This window comes from Xenopus tropicalis, chromosome 10, assembly GCF_000004195.4.
Source record: "Xenopus tropicalis strain Nigerian chromosome 10, UCB_Xtro_10.0, whole genome shotgun sequence".
Lineage (NCBI taxonomy): Eukaryota > Metazoa > Chordata > Amphibia > Anura > Pipidae > Xenopus > Xenopus tropicalis.
Window position 1 is genome coordinate 51,913,737 of NC_030686.2, and position 17,375 is coordinate 51,931,111.

A 17,375-nucleotide genomic window follows, 5' to 3' on the forward strand; every position below is an offset into this window, starting at 1 on the left:
AAAGACAGAATTCCCAGGTTTTTACAAACAAAAGGAATTTTGGGAATGAATTCCAAACTCTTAAAAAAATGCCATTTCCATGGGTTTACCCTATAGGCTACAGCTCCCCCAATGGGTTTGAAGCAGGAGCCGGGGCAATAGCTGATCACATTCCCAACTACAGACTGGTTTCGCCCTTTATGGGGCTCATCTGTATAGCGCAGGGTTTTCTGATTGGCTTAGGGAGAGTCACTATGTGCTTCTACAAACAAATAAATAAGGTTATTGCAGGGAGCCTTTCCCGACCCACAAGCCCCGCCCTTTCCTGACTCTTCAGCCTGGTTTATCCCCTTTGGTTCTCCCCCTAGTGGTTATTAACTGGTTATTACAGGGAGCCTTTCCCGACCCACAAGCCCCGCCCCTTCCTGACTCTTCAGCCTGGTTTATTCCCTTTGGTTCTCCCCCTAGTGGTTATTAACTGGTTATTACAGGGAGCCTTTCCCGACCCACAAGCCCCGCCCTTTCCTGACTCTTCAGCCTGGTTTATTCCCTTTGGTTCTCCCCCTAGTGGTTATTAACTGGTTATTACAGGGAGCCTTTCCCGACCCACAAGCCCCGCCCCTTCCTGACTCTTCAGCCTGGTTTATCCCCTTTGGTTCTCCCCCTAGTGGTTATTAACTGGTTATTGCAGGGAGCCTTTCCCGACCCAGAAGCCCCGCCCCTTCCTGACTCTTCAGCCTGGTTTATTCCCTTTGGTTCTCCCCCTAGTGGTTATTAACTGGTTATTACAGGGAGCCTTTCCCGACCCACAAGCCCCGCCCCTTCCTGACTCTCAGCCTGGTTTATTCCCTTTGGTTCTCCACCTAGTGGTTATTAACTGGTTATTACAGGGAGCCTTTCCCGACCCACAAGCCCCGCCCCTTCCTGACTCTTCAGCCTGGTTTATTCCCTTTGGTTCTCCCCCTAGTGGTTATTAACTGGTTATTACAGGGAGCCTTTCCCAACCCACAAGCCCCACCCCTTCCTGACTCTTCAGCCTGGTTTATTCCCTTTGGTTCTCCCCCTAGTGGTTATTAACTGGTTATTACAGGGAGCCTTTCCTGACCCACAAGCCCCGCCCCTTCCTGACTCTTCAGCCTGGTTTATTCCCTTTGGTTCTCCCCCTAAGTGGTATTAACTGGTTATTACAGGGAGCCTTTCCCGACCCACAAGCCCCCGCCCCTTCCTGACTCTTCAGCCTGGTTTATTCCCTTTGGTTTCTCCCCCTAGTGGTTATTAACTGGTTATTACAGGGAGCCTTTCCCGACCCACAAGCCCCGCCCCTTCCTGACTCTTCAGCCTGGTTTATTCCCTTTGGTTCTCCCCCTAGTGGTTATTAACTGGTTATTACAGGGAGCCTTTCCCGACCCACAAGCCCCGCCCCTTCCTGACTCTTCAGCCTGGTTTATTTCCTTTGGTTCTCCCCCTAGTGGTTATTAACTGGTTATTACAGGTAGCCTTTCCCGACCCACAAGTCCCGCCCCTTCCTGACTCTTCAGCCTGGTTTATTCCCTTTGGTTCTCCCCCTAGTGGTTATTAACTGGTTATTACAGGTAGCCTTTCCCGACCCACAAGTCCGCCCCTTCCTGACTCTTCAGCCTGGTTTATTCCCTTTGGTTCTCCCCCCTAGTGGTTATTAACTGGTTATTACAGGTAGCCTTTCCCGACCCACAAGTCCGCCCCTTCCTGACTCTTCAGCCCTGGTTTATTCCCTTTGGTTCTCCCCCTAGTGGTTATTAACTGGTTATTACAGGTAGCCTTTCCCGACCCACAAGTCCCGCCCCTTCCTGACTCTTCAGCCTGGTTTATTCCCTTTGGTTCTCCCCCTAGTGGTTATTAACTGGTTATTACAGGGAGCCTTTCCTGACTGACAAGCACCGCCCCTTCCTGACTCTTCAGCCTGGTTTATCCCCTTTGGTTCTCCCCCTAGTGGTTATTAACTGGTTATTACAGGGAGCCTTTCCTGACTGACAAGCACCTACCCTTCCTGGCTGTTCAGCCTGGTTTATCCCCTTTGGTTCTCCCCCTAGTGGTTATTAACTGGTTATTACAGGGAGCCTTTCCTGACTGACAAGCACCTACCCTTCCTGGCTGTTCAGCCTGGTTTATTCCCTTTGGTTCTCCCCCTAGTGGTTATTAACTGGTTATTACAGGGAGCCTTTCCTGACTGACAAGCACCACCCCTTCCTGGCTGTTCAGCCTGGTTTATTCCCTTTGGTTCTCCCCCTAGTGGTTATTAACTGGTTATTACAGGGAGCCTTTCCTGACTGACAAGCACCACCCCTTCCTGGCTGTTCAGCCTGGTTTATTCCCTTTGGTTCTCCCCCTAGTGGTTATTAACTGGTTATTACAGGGAGCCTTTCCTGACTGACAAGCACCACCCCTTCCTGGCTGTTCAGCCTGGTTTATCCCCTTTGGTTCTCCCCCTAGTGGTTATTAACGGGTTATTACAGGGAGCCTTTCCCAACCCACAAGCCCTGCCCCTAGTGGTTGCTCGCTGGGGGGGGCTCGGCCGTGTTTGGGTAGAGGGAAGAGTGCAGACAGGAGGGAAAGTTTTGGAAGCCAATAAATCAAGTTATATAGGAAGGGGCACCCTATCCAACATGCTGGGGGGCTCCCTTATGACTCATGCTGCCGCTAAACCCTCCTGCTTGATACCCATAATACACAGCAGTCTCTATCTCAGCCGTATTTATATCATGTAGAAAATACAGAAATACTCATTATGTTCAAAACCATCTTGTTTGGAAATCAAATGACGGAGTCGCTTCTCATGATGAGGTGACGGGGGGCTCAGCCCCTGAGTAACAGATCCAGTTATGTGCGAAACTGAGGGGGGATCCCTCCCAGCCCAATAGTAACATAGTAACATAGTAAGTTGGGTTGAAAAAAGACATACGTCCATCAAGTTCAACCATAATGCCTATATATAACCTGCCTAACTACTAGTTAAGGACACCCCAGGCCCATAAATGGCTTCATACAGGGGACAGGGCCAGTCCCAACACACAGACATCTTGTAACAAAGAGCAAGTCCATTCAGTCCAAGCTGTTACGCTTCCTCCTCTTCCTCTCCCAGCATGCCGCTGTTATTTGGGGCACTTCCTCCTCCTCCTCTCCCAGCATGCCGCTGTTATTTGGGGCACTTCCTCCTCCTCTTCCTCTCCCAGCATGCCGCTGTTATTTGGGGCACTTCCTTCTCCTCTCCCAGCATGCCGCTGTTATTTGGGGCACTTCCTCCTTCTCTCCCAGCATGCCGCTGTTATTTGGGGCACTTCCTCCTCCTCTTCCTCTCCCAGCATGCCGCTGTTATTTGGGGCACTTCCTTCTCCTCTCCCAGCATGCCGCTGTTATTTGGGGCACTTCCTCCTTCTCTCCCAGCATGCCGCTGTTATTTAGGGCACTTCCTCCTCCTCTCCCAGCATGCCGCTGTTATTTGGGGCGCTTCCTCCTCTCCCAGCATGCCGCTGTTATTTAGGGCGCTTCCTCCTCCTCTTCCTCTCCCAGCATGCCGCTGTTATTTGGGGCACTTCCTCCTCCTCTCCCAGCATGCCGCTGTTATTTGGGGCGCTTCCTCCTCCTCTTCCTCTCCCAGCATGCTGCTGTTATTTGGGGCACTTCCTCCTCCTCCTCCTCTCCCAGCATGCCGCTGTTATTTGGGGCACTTCCTCCTCCTCCTCTCCCAGCATGCCGCTGTTATTTGGGGCGCTTTCTCCTGAAACCGGCCTCTTCTGTAGGATTGAATGGAACACCCCTCTCTGAAACATGGCGCAAGTCTCATTGCCCCTTATCTTACCCCCCAGGAACAAATAGTAAGGGCTCTGCACAACAGCACATCTAGGTGAGACATTTAAAGGGCGAGAGGGAGCCAGTAGGGCAAGATGGAGCCAGTAGGGCAAGATGGAGCCAGTAGGGCAAGATGGAGGCAGTAGGGCAAGATGGAGGCAGTAGGGCTAGATGGAGACAGTAGGGCAAGATGGAGGCAGTAGGGCAAGATGGAGGCAGTAGGGCAAGATGGAGGCAGTAGGGCAAGATGGAGGCAGTAGGGCAAGATGGAGACAGTAGGGCAAGATGGAGGCAGTAGGGCAAGATGATGAATAGGTGAAGACAGCAGCCATGTAAATCAGCCCCCTTGAAATACAGAGAGGTTCGTACAATCTTACCCATAATTTCCTCTCTTGTCATTGGCCGAGATATAACATCTCTAAGTGCCTCTAGCCACTCCCTCTGCTCTTTCACATTTTCACAAGTCAAGACAAACTCTCTCGCTGGGGTCTGGATAATAATCCCACAATCCCAATTGTTTCCCTTCATCCCTTGGGGCAAACCATCTCGGACTGCATATCCTCGCTCCTTACTTCCAATAAAGACTCCACCCTTCTCAAAGGCATCCTGGGAAATAAGAAATAACTGTGAATATGGCTCTCTAAATCACCCAGGGAGCACCCCCCCTGCACACATCCCCCAGGGAGCACCCCCCCTGCACACATCCCCCAGGGAGCACCCCCACATATCACTCAGGGAGCCCCCCCCTGCACACATCCCCCAGGGAGCACCCCCCTGCACACATCCCCCAGGGAGCACCCCCCTGCACACATCCCCCAGGGAGCACCCCCCTGCACACATCCCCCAGGGAGCACCCCCCTGCACACATCCCCCAGGGAGCACCCCCCTGCACACATCCCCCAGGGAGCACCCCCCTGCACACATCCCCCAGGGAGCACCCCCCTGCACACATCCCCCAGGGAGCACCCCCCTGCACACATCCCCCAGGAAGCACCCTCCTGCACATATCCCCCAGGGAGCACCCCCCTGCACACATCCCCCAGGAAGCACCCTCCTGCACATATCCCCCAGGGAGCACCCCCCTGCACACATCCCCCAGAAAGCACACTCCTGCACACATCCCCCAGGAAGCACCCTCCTGCACATATCCCCCAGGGAGCACCCCCCTGCACACATCCCCCAGGGAGCACCCCCACATATCACTCAGGGAGCCCCCCCTGCACACATCCCCCAGGGAGCACCCCCACATATCACTCAGGGAGCCCCCCCTGCACACATCCCCCAGGGAGCACCCCCACATATCACCCAGGGAGCCCCCCCACATATCACCCAGGGAGCCCCCCCACATATCACCCAGGGAGCCCCCCCACATATCACCCAGGGAGCACCCCCACATATCACCCAGGGAGCCCCCCCACATATCACCCAGGGAGCCCCCCCACATATCACCCAGGGAGCACCCCCACATATCACCCAGGGAGCACCCCCACATATCACCCAGGGAGCACCCCCACATATCACCCAGGGAGCACCCCCACATATCACCCAGGGAGCCCTGCTTGGCACTTACCAGAGGATTCTTATAATAAAGAAGTTTTCTTCCCCCTGAATCCAGGTTGAACCATCGCTTCTTAAAGGCTTCTTTTTGCTTTGGGAGTCACAGAAACAGAGATTGAATAATAAAGAGCCAATCCAGGCCCAGCCGCTCTGTAAGTGCCCACCCCCTTGGGGCCACAGATGGACAGATAAAGGCACTTACCTTGGGGCCAGTTTTCTCCATGTATCCAACTTTACTGTAATTCCTGGTGATCTTGGGTATCAGCTAAATACACAGGAACATCTCAGTATCATTGTCTGGCACATTGGGGGGCACCTCATATACAGGGGGGCACCTCCCACCCACCCTCTGTGCCCTCCCACCCGCTGTGTCCTTCTACTGTACTGTCTAAGGGAAACACTATGGCACCCCCTACCCATATGTATAAATACAAATATACAGAGAAGGAATGTTCTGGGCACACAATAAGCTGTACCCCCATACTGTACTGTCTAAGGGAAACACTATGGCACCTCCTACCCATATGTATAAATACAAATATACAGAGAAGGAATGTTCTGGGCACACAATAAGCTGTACCCCCATACTGTACTGTCTAAGGGAAACACTATGGCACCCCCTACCCATATGTATAAATACAAATATACAGAGAGGGAATGTTCTGGGCACACAATAAGCTGTACCCCCATACTGTACTGTCTAAGGGAAACACTATGGCACCCCTACCCATATGTATAAATACAAATATACAGAGAGGGAATGTTCTGGGCACACAATAAGCTGTACCCCCATACTGTACTGTCTAAGGGAAACACTATGGCACCCCCTACCCATATGTATAAATACAAATATACAGAGAGGGAATGTTCTGGGCACACAATAAGCTGTACCCCCATACTGTACTGTCTAAGGGAAACACTATGGCACCCCCTACCCATATGTATAAATACAAATATACAGAGAAGGAATGTTCTGGGCACACAATAAGCTGTACCCCCATACTGTACTGTCTAAGGGAAACACTATGGCACCCCCTACCCATATGTATAAATACAAATATACAGAGAGGGAATGTTCTGGGCACACAATAAGCTGTACCCCCATACTGTACTGTCTAAGGGAAACACTATGGCACCCCCTACCCATATGTATAAATACAAATATACAGAGAAGGAATGTTCTGGGCACACAATAAGCTGTACCCCCATACTGTACTGTCTAAGGGAAACACTATGGCACCCCCTACCCATATGTATAAATACAAATATACAGAGAAGGAATGTTCTGGGCACACAATAAGCTGTACCCCCATACTGTACTGTCTGTGGGAAACACTATGGCACCCCCTACCCATATGTATAAATACAAATATACAGAGAAGGAATGCTCTGGGCACACAATAAGCTGTACCCCCATACTGTACTGTCTAAGGGAAACACTATGGCACCCCCTACCAATATGTATAAATACAAATATACAGAGATGGAATGCTCTGGGCACACAATAAGCTGTACCCCCATACTGTACTGTCTAAGGGAAACACTATGGCACCTCCTACCCATATGTATAAATACAAATATACAGAGATGGAATGCTCTGGGCACACAATAAGCTGTACCCCCATACTGTACTGTCTAAGGGAAACACTATGGCACCTCCTACCCATATGTATAAATACAAATATACAGAGATGGAATGCTCTGGGCACACAATAAGCTGTACCCCCATACTGTACTGTCTAAGGGAAACACTATGGCACCTCCTACCCATATGTATAAATACAAATATACAGAGAGGGAATGTTCTGGGCACACAATAAGCTGTACCCCCATACTGTACTGTCTAAGGGAAACACTATGGCACCTCCTACCCATATGTATAAATACAAATATACAGAGAAGGAATGTTCTGGGCACACAATAAGCTGTACCCCCATACTGTACTGTCTAAGGGAAACACTATGGCACCCCCTACCCATATGTATAAATACAAATATACAGAGAAGGAATGCTCTGGGCACACAATAAGCTGTACCCCCATACTGTACTGTCTAAGGGAAACACTATGGCACCCCCTACCCATATGTATAAATACAAATATACAGAGAAGGAATGCTCTGGGCACACAATAAGCTGCACCCTGAAGTGATACTTGTGGGCTGTTTCTTGGAAGTGGTGAGGAACTGGTTTTGCTGGGAAACAGGTTTGTCAGTGGAGGGAATTACAGGTTTGTTTCCTGGTGTGCAGGGAGGAATGTGCTTGGGTTGAGCTGAGGGGCCCGTAGAGCTGATATTTTTACCCTGACGTTGCTCACTCAGGGGTAATTCCCGGGGCCCAAAGCAGGATATGTAATGCAGATAAATGAGCAGTGCTTACCTCTGCCTCTGAGGCTTGTGGGTAGGTGGCCCTCAGGTAATGGAAGCGAGCTGCACGCAGGCAGTTGTACCAGGCCACTATTTCCTATAGAGACACAGAATAACCCTGTATTTCCCCATTGCTAAAAGGCCTGGGGCCATTGGTGCCAGTAGGGCCACTCCAGGGAGGGAACTCTCCCCCCGCAGGACCTACCGTGCCAGGCTGTTACCCACTCATTTCCCCCAGTACCCGCAGCCCCTCTCACCTCTCCGCTCTCGTGATAAACAAAGATATTCCGGGTCTGTCCGTCCCTCACGTATGTGATCTCCAGGCCGTGTTGGTGGCCGATCTTCTCCCCCTGGAACGTGACATTCAGGCTCTGGATGGGGATTGTCCCCTTTGGGCCCTTGCCCTGAAGCAAAAACACAATGAGGGGCCCAGCACCCGATTGCCTCCACCATTATACATATGGGATTCTCATTACCCAGACATTCCCATGGGGGGGGGGGGGGCAGGAATTACTCACATTGTCCTTAGTGTAATATTTCAGCAGCCCCTCACTTCTACACAGGACAAATCTTCTCTCCTGGAACCCTTTGCTGTCTCTTCCCCGTTTGTACAGGAAGCCTTCCCGGGGGGCTGCGGGGAGAAAGAGCCCCCTTCAGTGCCAGGCTCAGTCAAACAGGTACCCCTACATTGTTACACTGACACCCCAAAGAGAAAGGAGCCCCCCTCAGTGCCAGGCTCAGTCCAACAGGTACCCCTACATTGTTACACTGACACCCCAAAGAGAAAGGAGCCCCCCTCAGTGCCAGGCTCAGTCCAACAGGTACCCCTACATTGTTACACTGACACCCCAAAGGGAAAGGAGCCCCCCTCAGTGCCGGGCTCAGTCCAACAGGTACCCCTACATTGTTACACTGACACCCCAAAGGGAAAGGAGACCCCCTCAGTGCCGGGCTCAGTCCAACAGGTACCCCTACATTGTTACACTGACACCCCAAAGGGAAAGGAGACCAACTCAGTGCCGGGCTCAGTCCAACAGGTACCCCTACATTGTTACACTGACACCCCAAAGGGAAAGGAGCCCCCCTCAGTGCCGGGCTCAGTCCAACAGGTACCCCTACATTGTTACACTGACACCCCAAAGGGAAAGGAGACCCCCTCAGTGCCGGGCTCAGTCCAACAGGTACCCCTACATTGTTACACTGACACCCCAAAGGGAAAGGAGACCCCCTCAGTGCCGGGCTCAGTCCAACAGGTACCCCTACATTGTTACACTGACACCCCAAAGGGAAAGGAGACCCCCTCAGTGCCGGGCTCAGTCCAACAGGTACCCCTACATTGTTACACTGACACCCCAAAGGGAAAGGAGACCCCCTCAGTGCCGGGCTCAGTCCAACAGGTACCCCTACATTGTTACACTGACACCCCAAAGGGAAAGGAGACCCCCTCAGTGCCGGGCTCAGTCCAACAGGTACCCCTACATTGTTACATTGACACCCCAAAGAGAAAGAGCCCCCCTCAGTGCCAGGCTCAGTCCAACAGGTACATTGTTACATTGACACATTGATAACCTCAGTGCCAAGTCTTTGCTCAGTTACCCCACTGGCACCCCTATATATGCACATTGATACCCTCAGTGCCAAGTCTTTGCTCAGTTACCCCACTGGCACCCCTATATATGCACATTGATAACCTCAGTGCCAAGTCTTTGCTCAGTTACCCCACTGGCACATTGATACCCTGAGTGTGGGGGTGACTCTCAGGAGCGCAGCACTGCTGGCCGGAGCAGCCTGTGAGGGTGCAGGGGTGCCTGGATGGGGGTATTGGGGTGATTTACCTGTAGTGTAGGAAGCCTCTGTATTGGACATAAATTCCTCCCGCTGGTACTTAGAGCGAATCCACTGTTCCTTTAATACGCTGAGAATAAAGATAAAAGCACCGTGACTTACTGCAGTGCTGCGCTCTCCCCTATGGAACCCCCTCTGCCCCAAACAGCCCCAAGGTACCTATAACCATATGGCTGCTGTCCCTAGTGGGGTGACTAGATGGTAAAGGGTCACTCAGGCCCCCCCTAAATTCAGGGACGGGGGGACTGGATTTCCCATAAAGACAAACTGGAAATGATTATTAATGTGTCACTGGCCCCCAGCGGCCATGGGGCCCGCGTCCCCTATAGATATAAGCCCCCCCTACATGCAATAGTGGGCGGAGCTGGACTCACTCGCAGTCGCCGGCGCGGGGCCGATAGTAGAACGGAGGGACAAAAGCTTCATATTTCCTCTTTGCCTCCAGGTTTCCATTTCTTCTCATGAACTGCAATGAGAAAACAGGTCAGGGAACAGACCCACCCCCATTTCCTACTGTAACCATAGCAACTGCACCCACCCACTTCATCAGGTGCCAGACCAGTAACATAAACTGGTCTCAGTAGGAAGAGCTTGCAATCCATTCCCATCTAAGCTACGGGAAAACTGAAATATCCCCCCCAAAGTGAAAATATCCCAATCCGACCCTCAAACCGCGCCCCGCGTTACCTGCACCAGGCGCTCGTCTTCCCAGTTATCCAACTGTATCGACTTGACTTTCCCACTCTCCGTGAAACTGCGGTGCACCCCTGAGCACTGCAAGCAAATGAACACTCCCACTTTGCACGAGGCCCAATCAGGATCTGAGAATAAGGGAAAAGATTGGTCAGGTCATTTCTAGGATATTGAGTGGCTCTTAGCATAAGAATATAGGTTACTGTGTGCCCAGAGCATTCCTTCTCTGTATATTTGTATTTATACATATGGGTAGGGGGTGCCATAGTGTTTCCCTTAGACAGTACAGTATGGGGGTACAGCTTATTGTGTGCCCAGAACATTCCCTCTCTGTATATTTGTATTTATACATATGGGTAGGGGGTGCCATAGTGTTTCCCTTAGACAGTACAGTATGGGGGTACAGCTTATTGTGTGCCCAGAACATTCCCTCTCTGTATATTTGTATTTATACATATGGGTAGGGGGTGCCATAGTGTTTCCCTTAGACAGTACAGTATGGGGGTACAGCTTATTGTGTGCCCAGAACATTCCTTCTCTGTATATTTGTATTTATACATATGGGTAGGAGGTGCCATAGTGTTTCCCTTAGACAGTACAGTATGGGGATACAGCTTATTGTGTGCCCAGAACATTCCTTCTCTGTATATTTGTATTTATACATATGGGTAGGGGGTGCCATAGTGTTTCCCTTAGACAGTACAGTATGGGGGTACAGCTTATTGTGTGCCCAGAACATTCCCTCTCTGTATATTTGTATTTATACATATGGGTAGGGGGTGCCATAGTGTTTCCCTTAGACAGTACAGTATGGGGGTACAGCTTATTGTGTGCCCAGAACATTCCCTCTCTGTATATTTGTATTTATACATATGGGTAGGGGGTGCCATAGTGTTTCCCTTAGACAGTACAGTATGGGGATACAGCTTATTGTGTGCCCAGAACATTCCCTCTCTGTATATTTGTATTTATACATATGGGTAGGGGGTGCCATAGTGTTTCCCTTAGACAGTACAGTATGGGGGTACAGCTTATTGTGTGCCCAGAACATTCCCTCTCTGTATATTTGTATTTATACATATGGGTAGGGGGTGCCATAGTGTTTCCCTTAGACAGTACAGTATGGGGGTACAGCTTATTGTGTGCCCAGAACATTCCCTCTCTGTATATTTGTATTTATACATATGGGTAGGGGGTGCCATAGTGTTTCCCTTAGACAGTACAGTATGGGGGTACAGCTTATTGTGTGCCCAGAACATTCCCTCTCTGTATATTTGTATTTATACATATGGGTAGGGGGTGCCATAGTGTTTCCCTTAGACAGTACAGTATGGGGGTACAGCTTATTGTGTGCCCAGAACATTCCCTCTCTGTATATTTGTATTTATACATATGGGTAGGGGGTGCCATAGTGTTTCCCTTAGACAGTACAGTATGGGGGTACAGCTTATTGTGTGCCCAGAACATTCCCTCTCTGTATATTTGTATTTATACATATGGGAGGGAGGTGCCATAGTGTTTCCCTTAGACAGTACAGTATGGGGGTACAGCTTATTGTGTGCCCAGAACATTCCCTCTCTGTATATTTGTATTTATACATATGGGAGGGAGGTGCCATAGTGTTTCCCTTAGACAGTACAGTATGGGGGTACAGCTTATTGTGTGCCCAGAACATTCCTTCTCTGTATATTTGTATTTATACATATGGGTAGGGGGTGCCATAGTGTTTCCCTTAGACAGTACAGTATGGGGGTACAGCTTATTGTGTGCCCAGAACATTCCCTCTCTGTATATTTGTATTTATACATATGGGTAGGGGGTGCCATAGTGTTTCCCTTAGACAGTACAGTATGGGGGTACAGCTTATTGTGTGCCCAGAACATTCCTTCTCTGTATATTTGTATTTATACATATGGGTAGGGGGTGCCATAGTGTTTCCCTTAGACAGTACAGTATGGGGGTACAGCTTATTGTGTGCCCAGAACATTCCTTCTCTGTATATTTGTATTTATACATATGGGAGGGGGTGCCAGGGTGGGGTGTCGGAGCAGTCGGGGGACAGACTGACACTGGGATGATGTTGCTCTTGTGCAATATGAGAGTTTTTCCCCTTTCTGTCCCATCAGCAGTTTCCTGTTCTATTTCTGCGCTGGTTTCCCCTGCACAAATGCCCCAGTCCTGTAAGGGGGAAGCTCAGAGCAGCGCACAGGAAGTGGAGCAATCGCTGGCAGGGTTGGGGGACTGTATAAGATGAGAGTAAAGCCAAGATACCCTGCTGCTGTAATATAAATGCCCCACTGACAGTCGGCACAAACACATGGACTCTGCCCTAGCCCACAGCAGTCACAGTTAATGAGTATATATATATATATACATACTGGACCCGGGGGGGGGGGTACATTAGTCACAGGAATAGGAGAATCCTGGTTCCATCCTATAATATGGAGCTGAGGCTTCTGGGAAAGGGGAAGGCTGCACAGGTCTAAGGCCGGACCCCTGCAGCAGCTGGTCGGATCCTGTGCAACTATAACACTCACATGGAACCTGAGGGCAGGAGGCCTGTGCCCCCTGGCAATGCCAATCTCACACAGACCCTGGGAAAGGAGTCACGGGGAGAGAGGAAGCGGCACAGGAAGCCATTTCTGCTGATATCAGTGCATTATTGGGGAAGAAACGCACGTGGGGAGGGGACTGGGGACAAACATCACTTATAGGGAGACATTAACCAAGTGCCGCGGGGCTCATTTACTAACACGGGAACAATGAAACTCCCAGATGCCTTGTGCCCCAATGCAGCGTCGCCTCCCACAATTCCCGGAGCATAACTGCGCGTGGGGTTGGCACTCACTGTGGTACATTGCATTCATGCTGTGTGAGGGGAGAGGAACGGGCACAGAGGCACGGGCACACAGGCATGGGCACAGGAACAGAGGCACGGGCACACAGGCACGGGCACAGCACACAGGCACTTGGCCGGCCAGACCCCCAGGCTGTCAGTGAAATGGTTAAAGACATTCCTTACCTGGCAGCCCACAATCCGCACACTGGGAATTCCCGGGCAGCTTCAGGGTGTCCAACAGTCGGTTATTCCTCTCTCTATTCACCATTGTCTCACATCAGATTCCTGCCCATCCTAGTACAGCTGCAGTGGGGTGCAGATACTCTCTGCTTCCAGCCCCCCAAAAGCCTGAAAGTGTTCAGTCCCCTTAATCAAGCTACTTGCCCTGCCTGGGAGCTCTGCTGCCTGCTACTTGCCCTGCCTGGCAGCTTTGCTGCCTGCTACTTGCCCTGCCTGGCAGCTCTGCTGCCTGCTACTTGCCCTGCCTGGGAGCTCTGCTGCCTGCTACTTGCCCTGCCTGGCAGCTCTGCTGCCTGCTACTTGCCCTGCCTGGGAGCTCTGCTGCCTGCTACTTGCCCTGCCTGGGAGCTCTGCTGCCTGCTACTTGCCCTGCCTGGGAGCTCTGCTGCCTGCTACTTGCCCTGCCTGGGAGCTCTGCTGCCTGCTACTTGCCCTGCCTGGGAGCTCTGCTGCCTGCTACTTGCCCTGCCTGGGAGCTCTGCTGCCTGCTACTTGCCCTGCCTGGGAGCTCTGCTGCCTGCTACTTGCCCTGCCTGGCAGCTCTGCTGCCTGCTACTTGCCCTGCCTGGCAGCTCTGCTGCCTGCTACTTGCCCTGCCTGGCAGCTCTGCTGCCTGCTACTTGCCCTGCCTGGCAGCTCTGCTGCCTGCTACTTGCCCTGCCTGGCAGCTCTGCTGCCTGCTACTTGCCCTGCCTGGCAGCTCTGCTGCCTGCTACTTGCCCTGCCTGGCAGCTCTGCTGCCTGCTACTTGCCCTGCCTGGGAGCTCTGCTGCCTGCTACTTGCCCTGCCTGGCAGCTCTGCTGCCTGCTACTTGCCCTGCCTGGGAGCTCTGCTGCCTGCTACCTGCCCTGGAGCTCTGCTGCCTGCTACTTGCCCTCCCTGGGAGTTCTGCTGCCTGCTAGTTGCCCCCCCTGGGAGCTCTGCTACCTGCTAGTTGCCCTCCCTGGGAGCTGTGCTGCCTGCTAGTTGCCCTCCCTGGGAGCTGTGCTGCCTGCTAGTTGCCCTCCCTGGGAGCTGTGCTGCCTGCTAGTTGCCCTCCCTGGGAGCTGGGCAGTAGTCGGGAGTCGCACTGACTTGTGATAAAGAAGTTGCTAAATTCTGTTTTTCCCTCTGGCCTAAACTCCTCCCGGGGGGGGGGGGGCAGTCTCAGTACGTTTGTGCAATTTCCCTTTTTTCTAGGTCACATTGTGACTCCCGGTGTCACTTACTGACTGGCGCCTCCTGCCCCCCCTGTCTGTCACTCCCAGTACCCAGAGACAAAAAAAGCACCCCCCCAGCCCAAAAAATAGTGACTGTCTGTGGCACCTTACAGCCCCCCTGGCATTCCCAGTACCCAGAGGCACAAACAGCCCCCCCAGCCCAATAAATAGTGACTGTCTGTGGCACCTTACAGCCCCCTGGCATTCCCAGTACCCAGAGGCACAAACAGCCCCCCCCCAGCCCAATAAATAGTGACTGTCTGTGGCACCTTACAGCCCCCCTGGCATTCCCAGTACCCAGAGGCACAAACAGCCCCCCCCAGCCCAATAAATAGTGACTGTCTGTGGCACCTTACAGCCCCCCTGGCATTCCCAGTACCCAGAGGCACAAACAGCCCCCCCAGCCCAATAAATAGTGACTGTCTGTGGCACCTTACAGCCCCCCTGGCATTCCCAGTACCCAGAGGCACAAACAGCCCCCCCCCCAGCCCAATAAATAGTGACTGTCTGTGGCACCTACAGCCCCCCTGGCATTCCCAGTACCCAGAGGCACAAACAGCCCCCCAGCCCAATAAATAGTGACTGTCTGTGGCACCTTACAGCCCCCCCTGGCATTCCCAGTACCCAGAGGCACAAACAGCCCCCCCCCCCAGCCCAATAAATAGTGACTGTCTGTGGCACCTTACAGCAGCCCCCCTGGCATTCCCAGTACCCAGAGGCACAAACAGCCCCCCCCAGCCCAATAAATAGTGACTGTCTGTGGCACCTTACAGCCCCCCTGGCATTCCCAGTACCCAGAGGCACAAACAGCCCCCCCAGCCCAATAAATAGTGACTGTCTGTGGCACCTTACAGCCCCCCTGGCATTCCCAGTACCCAGAGGCACAAACAGCCCCCCCAGCCCAATAAATAGTGACTGTCTGTGGCACCTTACAGCCCCCCTGGCATTCCCAGTACCCAGAGGCACAAACAACCCCCCAGCCCAATAAATAGTGACTGTCTGTGGCACCTTACAGCCCCCCTGGCATTCCCAGTACCCAGAGGCACAAACAGCCCCCCCCAGCCCAATAAATAGTGACTGTCTGTGGCACCTTACAGCCCCCCTGGCATTCCCAGTACCCAGAGGCACAAACAGCCCCCCAGCCCAATAAATAGTGACTGTCTGTGGCACCTTACAGCCCCCCTGGCATTCCCAGTACCCAGAGGCACAAACAGCCCCCCCCCAGCCCAATAAATAGTGACTGTCTGTGGCACCTTACAGCCCCCCTGGCATTCCCAGTACCCAGAGGCACAAACAGCCCCCCCAGCCCAATAAATAGTGACTGTCTGTGGCACCTTACAGCCCCCCCGGCATTCCCAGTACCCAGAGGCACAAACAGCCCCCCAGCCCAATAAATAGTGACTGTCTGTGGCACCTTACAGCCCCCCTGGCATTCCCAGTACCGAGAGGCACAAACAGCCCCCCCCCAGCCCAATAAATAGTGACTGTCTGTGGCACCTTACAGCCCCCCTGGCATTCCAGTACCCAGAGGCACAAACAACCCCCCAGCCCAATAAATAGTGACTGTCTGTGGCACCTTACAGCCCCCCTGGCATTCCCAGTACCCAGAGGCACAAACAGCCCCCCCAGCCCAATAAATAGTGACTGTCTGTGGCACCTTACAGCCCCCTGGCATTCCCAGTACCCAGAGGCACAAACAACCCCCCAGCCCAATAAATAGTGACTGTCTGTGGCACCTTACAGCCCCCCTGGCATTCCCAGTACCAGAGGCACAAACAGCCCCCCCAGCCCAATAAATAGTGACTGTCTGTGGCACCTTACAGCCCCCCTGGCATTCCCAGTACCCAGAGGCACAAACAGCCCCCCCCCAGCCCAATAAATAGTGACTGTCTGTGGCACCTTACAGCCCCCCTGGCATTCCCAGTACCCAGAGGCACAAACAGCCCCCCCCAGCCCAATAAATAGTGGACTGTCTGTGGCACCTTACAGCCCCCCTGGCATTCCCAGTACCAGAGGCACAAACAGCCCCCCCCCCCAGCCCAATAAATAGTGACTGTCTGTGGCACCTTACAGCCCCCCTGGCATTCCCAGTACCCCAGAGGCACAAACAGCCCCCCCCAGCCCAATAAATAGTGACTGTCTGTGGCACCTTACAGCCCCCCTGGCATTCCCAGTACCCAGAGGCACAAACAGCCCCCCCAGCCCAATAAATAGTGACTGTCTGTGGCACCTTACAGCCCCCCTGGCATTCCCAGTACCCAGAGGCACAAACAGCCCCCCCAGCCCAATAAATAGTGACTGTCTGTGGCACCTTACATCCCCCCTGGCATTCCCAGTACCCAGAGGCACAAACAGCCCCCCCCCCAGCCCAATAAATAGTGACTGTCTGTGGCACCTTACATCCCCCCTGGCATTCCCAGTACCCAGAGGCACAAACAGCCCCCCCCCAGCCCAATAAATAGTGACTGTCTGTGGCACCATACAGCCCCCCTGGCATTCCCAGTACCCAGAGGCACAAACAGCCCCCCCCCCAGCCCAATAAATAGTGACTGTCTGTGGCACCTTACAGCCCCCCTGGCATTCCCAGTACCCAGAGGCACAACAGCCCCCCCCCCAGCCCAATAAATAGTGACTGTCTGTGGCACCTTACAGCCCCCCTGGCATTCCCAGTACCCCAGAGGCGCAAACAGGCCCCCCCCAGCCCAATAAATAGTGACTGTCTGTGGCACCTTACAGGCCCCCTGGCATTCCCAGTACCCAGAGGCACAAACAGCCCCCCCCCCAGCCCAATAAATAGTGACTGTCTGTGGCACCTTACAGCCCCCCTGGCATTC

At 52.8% G+C, this 17,375-nt stretch overlaps 1 protein-coding gene across 1 annotated transcript; it reads right to left on the minus strand.

The window, feature by feature from the left end:
- Nucleotides 1-2,692: 2,692 nt before the first annotated feature.
- On the minus strand, nucleotides 2,693-13,883 carry adap2 (ArfGAP with dual PH domains 2). Its single transcript, XM_031894679.1, has 11 exons — nucleotides 13,285-13,883; nucleotides 10,257-10,390; nucleotides 9,944-10,035; nucleotides 9,560-9,639; nucleotides 8,243-8,355; nucleotides 7,982-8,128; nucleotides 7,738-7,821; nucleotides 5,564-5,626; nucleotides 5,375-5,452; nucleotides 4,182-4,410; nucleotides 2,693-3,749 (listed from the first exon to the last, which is right to left on the minus strand). Exons 1-11 carry the CDS (start codon nucleotides 13,367-13,369, stop codon nucleotides 3,715-3,717), a joined length of 1,140 nt encoding a protein of 379 aa, XP_031750539.1. The 5' UTR covers nucleotides 13,370-13,883; the 3' UTR covers nucleotides 2,693-3,714.
- Between the last annotated feature and the right edge of the window lie 3,492 nt (nucleotides 13,884-17,375).

Excerpts from the sequence above, each read along its gene's own strand:
- adap2 (XM_031894679.1), bottom strand. The coding sequence starts at position 13,369 with ATGGTGAATAGAGAGAGGAATAACCGACTGTTGGACACCCTGAAGCTG. Across the intron at positions 10,391-13,284 it reads TGCGGATTGTGGGCTGCCAG|ATCCTGATTGGGCCTCGTGC; the intron begins GTAAGGAATGTC and ends CCTTATTCTCAG. Across the intron at positions 7,822-7,981 it reads TTTATCACGAGAGCGGAGAG|GAAATAGTGGCCTGGTACAA; the intron begins GTGAGAGGGGCT and ends GTGTCTCTATAG.